The 6,000-nt window shown below is 37.0% G+C and overlaps 1 protein-coding gene across 1 annotated transcript in view; it reads right to left on the bottom strand.

Annotated features, from left to right (window-relative positions):
• Positions 1–2,985: 2,985 nt before the first annotated feature.
• Positions 2,986–6,000, bottom strand: part of LOC118818903 (AP-2 complex subunit alpha-2-like) — a 46,645-nt gene continuing 43,630 nt past the window's right edge. Inside the window, 1 exon segment of the mRNA XM_036586447.1 lies at positions 2,986–5,978. Coding sequence (XP_036442340.1) covers positions 5,901–5,978 — 78 coding nt within the window. The 3' untranslated portion in view covers positions 2,986–5,900.

Below are 6,000 nucleotides of genomic sequence, written 5' to 3'. Positions count from 1 at the left end.
GTACTTTAACTCTCTGGCCACTTTGTAGCTCCACTGGTGTACAATATTTTGACCCTGTTTATTGTAATGAATACAGAATTAATCCTCAAGCAATTTATTTTTACCAGCTGCCACATTCCAGACTATGAAAGTTATAATACACCACACACACAATTTCCAAATGATTGTCCAGTAAAACTGAAAGCAGTTTAAGAACGGTCAGTAATGCCCATGAAGGTACAATTATAGTCTTATGTATTTTGGCAATTTTGCTGCAGAAATGCAAGATGATTTTTATACTTTGTTTAAATAAAAAAATGTTTCAGCAGAGTGTCCTAATGCAGTTTCCAATAATTTCAGGGAAAATAAAACTATTTTTTCAGAAATGTAAGCCTGTAAACTTTGGTCATGATTGTTTTGGTGTACTAGTGAAAGGTTGTTTCCAAAAAATGTACAAAATATTGCATATAATACATCATATAGAGACATTTTCCAACTGATTCAAATCAATGATATTTATGTAGTCAGAAACGCTCATGAAGGCGAGACTACAGTGTTTTGTATTTTAGCCACTTTGACACAAAAATACAGTGATGTTTAATCTTTATTTGAATGGTCAGTGCATTAGTGATTGTCCTACTGCATTTTCTAATGATTTCAATGAAAATAAAGCTGTTTTTTTCTAAAAGGTGAGTATGATCTTCAGTCATGATGGTTTCAATATAGCAGTAAAAATGTGTTTCTGTGAAGAATGTGCAGTATATTATATATAATACAGCATGTGAAGACATTTTACAACTGATTTAAGTGTTTGTCAGTAAAAATCAAAGCAATTTAACAATGGTGAATAACACACATGATAGTTTTGGTGTACAACAGAAATGTTGTTTCCAAAAAAATGTACAAAATATTGCATATGATACATCATACAGAGACACTTTCTAACTGATTTAAATGTTTCCCATGAATATTAATGGTATTTCAGAGCAGTCAGAAAATGTTCATGAATGTAAGACTATAGTCTTACGCATTTTGGCCATATTAGTGCAAAGTGCAAAGTGATTTTTATACAAAATTTGGACAGTAAGAGCTTCTACAAACTATGCTGAGACATTTTACAACCATTTTATTGACAACAAAGCTGCATTTTCTGAAAAGTAAGTCTATAATCTTCACGGTGGTTTCAGTCTAGCGGGAAAAATTCATTTTTACGAAGAATGTGCAGTACATTATATATAATACACAGTGTGTAGACATTTTACCACTGATTTAAGTAGTTTTGATAAAAATTAAGGCAATTTAGAAACAGTCAATGATGTTCATGAAGCTAAGACTACAGTCTTATGTATTTTGACCATGTTAGTTCAAAAATTCAAAGTGATTTTGATACAGAATTTGGATGAAAAGTGCTTCAACAGAGTGTCCAACTGCGTTTCCCCATGATTTCAAGTAAAATACTGCTTTATTGTCAGAAAGAAACGTCTATAATCTCAGGTCATGATGGCTGAAATGAAATGTTTAAAAAAGAATTTACAAAACGTTGAAATGTGACTGTGTTGAGCTGCTAGTGAGCAATGAGGGGCGAAAGGGAAGGAGAGAGAACCCGCCTGCTGTGAAAAACAACTCGCACCTCTCCACAAAGATGTGTACCGAGATAAACAGACAACTGCAGCTTTCTACATAAACAATCCTGCACATCTGATGCAATAAAAATGCAAAGTGATTTTTATACAAAATTTGTATGGTAAGAGCTTCTACAGACTGTGCTGAGACATTTTACAACCATTTCAATGAAAATAAAGCTGCATTTTCTAAAAGGTGAATCTATGATCTTCAGTCATAATGGTTTCAGTATAGCAGAAACATTTGGAGAATATTATAATACATAATGTGGAGACATTTTACATCTGTTTTTTTGTGTTATATTAGTTTTTTAGGGATAATTTAAGAAGGTGAGACTAGTCTTTTGTTTTTTGGCAAAGCTGATGCAAAAATGCAAAGAGTCTACACTCTTAAAAAGATGGTTCTTCAAGGGTTTTTAGTAAAGAAAATGGTTCTATATAGCACCATGAACACAAAGAACCCTTTGCATGATTAAAGGGTTCTCTGCAGAAGGTTCTTCAGCTGATGGAGAATTGATGCTGTAGATGGTTCTATATAGAACATCTTTGAAAAGGGTTCTATGTAGCAACAAAAAGTGTTCTATTGTTACAAGCTAGACATCATAACAATAGAAGAACACTGTCGGTGCTACATAGAATCTTTTTGAAAAGTTCTTTCAAAATGGTTCTTTGAGTGTTCATGGTTCCATATAGGACCATTTTCTTTATTAAAGAACCCTTGAAGAACCCTCTTTTTTAAGTGTTGTTTGGCTAGTATGTGCATCTACAGACTGTGTCGGGACGCTTTCCAGTGAATAAAGCTCTATTTTCAGAAATATTCATCAGTTTTATTGCCCCAGAGACAGCAGCGTCGTGGTGTGGGTGGTGCTGCTGTACAAGTGGATCAAAAATGATGAAGCTGTTTGGAGCCAACTTTGATTACAGAGTAGAGATGTTCAAATAACAGTGCTACAGTGGTTGTTACTGCTGAAATGAGTTCTTCTCTTTGAGTGAACAGGTTTGGATTTACTGTTGCTTACTGCATGTTTAAGAATACGGCTTAACTTCAGCTGAACGTTTAGCTTTGTCACCCCCTCTGGCGCAAATGGGAACCGTCCTGAGACAATGAACACTGAACTGTAAAAGATGCTCAGTTTTAAATAATGAAAATATTATTTTAAATGTGTCTGAACTTGTGACTGGCACTGTAGAGGAGCTAATGAGCTGTGCTGAGATGCCTGTAAACAACATCATGGAAAACAAAAGAATGGAGGGAAATGCTTGTTGAGGCAACTGTGCACCAGGTTTCAGACTGAACAAACCAGTGCCAACATCACTGGCTGGGATTTAAAACAAGTAAGCACACGTTTTATGGAACAAAGAAAGACCAGCGGATCAAAACAAGTGTGGTGATATAGTTTAATTGGCACAAAAACCCGCCGTATGTTTGGGAGGAGGACATGCTCTCAGATGCAGATGACAAACACACAGCCACAGAGCCACATTTACATCAATCAGAAGGAACATACAAGTTGAAGGCACATGAAGAAGCTGGCAGTGGCTGTGCCAGTACATAGAAAAGGTTAAAAGAACAAGCCCTGTAAGCGCTTTCCCACCCTAATTAACAGCACTGTCTACAATGCTTTCTCTTCAAATGAGCTCTCAGAGGAAACAGTGCCTGTAACTCTTGTAGGGCTGCACGATATATCGCCTGTTAATCGTTATCACGATATCTGCCTTTACAGTAGACATCGCCAAGGCTTATAATATGTAAATAAGTGCTTCATCAAAGCACTAAATTTTTTCACTGACCAATTCTCCAAGGATTCTTTAGTGAAGAAAATGATTCTATATGGAACCATGACCGCTAAAGAACCCTCTGCATGATTAAAGGGCTCTCTGCATCATGAAATGGTTTTTCAGACTGATGGAGAATGTGCTACAGATGGTTCTATACAGAACCTTTCTGAAAAACACAAAAGCGCTTTTCTCTTGTTAGTGTAAAGCTTGTAAGACTAGAATAACCCTTTTCCAAAAGGTTCTATATAGAACCGTCTATAGGATATTCATGCACATTTTCCATCCATCTGAAGGACCCTTTCATGATGCAAAGATCCCTTTAATCATGCAGAGGATTCTTTGAGCGCTGAGGGTTTCATATAGAATCATTTTCTTTACTAAAGAACCCTTGTAAATCTCTGTTAAGACTGCAAATCAGTTTCTGTGGGTGTTTAAATGAAATGAATCAAAGTATTCATAAAATCCAACAAACAAACAGGGCTGTGATAATACGCTACAATAAATTATGGATAATAAAAGTTTGACCTTTTTGAACTGCAGTGCAGGCTGAAGCCCAGCTGCAGCACTGTATGCTGCTCTGGTAGAGTCCATGATTGTTGCGCTCTCGTTCAAATACCGCTTTTAAAGCAAAACCTTCAGCATCTTCAGTAGACTACACTGGACAGAACTGACCAATCAACCAGCAGCAAACTCACAAAAGCAGCAGTTTGGTGGAGCTCCAGTTCCCCTTGAGATCCTCCACTGTAACAAGAACCCATGAGCTAAATGAACAAGAATGAGAGGCTACAATCATGGAGGAGCTGAACCACTGACTATATATGATACCTATGATAAATACACTCATTGACTTTATATATGATATATATACACTTACTGACTGCATATGTGATATATACCCTCATTGATTGTATATATGACCTACATATATGATACATAACCTCAATGAGTGTATACACTCTTTGGTTGGAACATGCAGACACAGTTGCTCTCACTGGACGTCGGTGATAACTAAAAACGTGATCATGTTCAGGGGTTCACACTATGAAAATTATGTTACTGAAATCTTAAAAGCAATAAATACATTGTGATGAATCTTATTTTGTGCACTCTTACAGCTCTATGCAATGCAGTACTTTCTAAACGAAAGGTCACTTTTAACTGTAAAATTTGAGCAAAAAAGACCAATGAATCAAAAACAAATGCTATTAATCGCGACTAATTGTGATTAAATATTCAAATCGTTTGAAAGCCCTGGTAAATATTCTTAAAAATAAACATGCTGTAAGGGGTTCTTCATAGCAATGGCACATATGAGACTCTATTGATTCCCCAAAGAATCTATCAATGGATGGTTCTTTAATAAACCTCAAGGTGGTTATTCTGTGGCACTGCTCAAAGTCAATCATGATGAACTGCAGTAGTTTGTGTAGCTAATCGCAATTAATCGTGATTAAATATTCAAATCGTTTGCCAGCCCTGCCAAATACTCTTAAAAAAGTGTGCTGTAATGGGTTCTTTGGAGCAATGCCAAATGAGAGCCACAACTGATTCCCTAAAGAATCTATCAATGGAAGGCTCTTTAAAAATTCTATTGAAAAATGGTCATTCTATGGCATAGCTAAAAAAAACCTTTCTGGCACCTTTACGAGTTTGTTGGATTACCTGAATGCTTTGATTTAAACATTCCTAATAGTGTAATATTGTTCTGAATGATGGAGGCCAGTCTTTAACCATGTCACACTACTGATCCACCAATATGGTTTTAATATACTGCAAGGCATATTGTAATCACAATTCTGTATTTTGCCTATATCGTGCAGCCTTAAAACTCTAGCAGGTGTAATTCTTTGCTTCCAGGATAGCCAGGTATGCAAACCATTCATGACTCTCAATAATGTCTGTTTCAATGGATTTGGGATGAGATTTCAGGCAAAGCTGCTGTTGTCCCCTGAGAAAGGATCTATTCTTTCCAAATCACTCCACATGACAGCTGCATTCAACCAAGGCACTTATTTTTACTGACTAGTTCAAAGCCAGGCACCTAATTCTGACCAGCTGTTTTCTCAGGCTATGTAAACGAGCAACAGCAGAAGAAAAAGGTTCTGTCATTCACTTCCCATTCTTCTAACTTCTAATATACCATCTGAGGTCGGGGGATAACAAGTCTGGTATAAAACAAGCATAAAAAAACACACCCTCAAACAAACTGAATCTGCGCATGAAACCGAAGGCCTGATTCAAGCAGACCGGGATTAGCCAAGCTAAATTGTGGAGAAGAAAAAAGGGTCATTTATATATGAGTAAAAAATAAAAGCATCAGGAAATTTACACTGTACATTGAGTTAATATTGGTTTATATGAGGATATATGTGAAAGGTAACAGAAGTGAAAGAGGGAGGTGCTTCAAACAGGCCAATCTGGCCATCAGGAGTGCGTCAGGGAAGCACAGGGAGAAGGTCTATACGACCCAGTACACATTCAGAGAGAGGAAGAAGGACCCATCTTCCACCAGACGAGCAATCAGAACTGTTCCGAGAGCAGGTCACAGAGTCGCTGGGACACGGACGCTCGACTGGTCCTCAGCGTAAGCCGGTACATCTGCAGGGAAAAGAGGTGGGAC

The sequence above is a fragment of the Colossoma macropomum genome, unplaced genomic scaffold (genome assembly GCF_904425465.1).
Source record: "Colossoma macropomum unplaced genomic scaffold, Colossoma_macropomum, whole genome shotgun sequence".
In the NCBI taxonomy this organism is placed as follows: Eukaryota; Metazoa; Chordata; class Actinopteri; order Characiformes; family Serrasalmidae; genus Colossoma; species Colossoma macropomum.
This window is presented reverse-complemented; position numbering and strand designations above follow the sequence as displayed.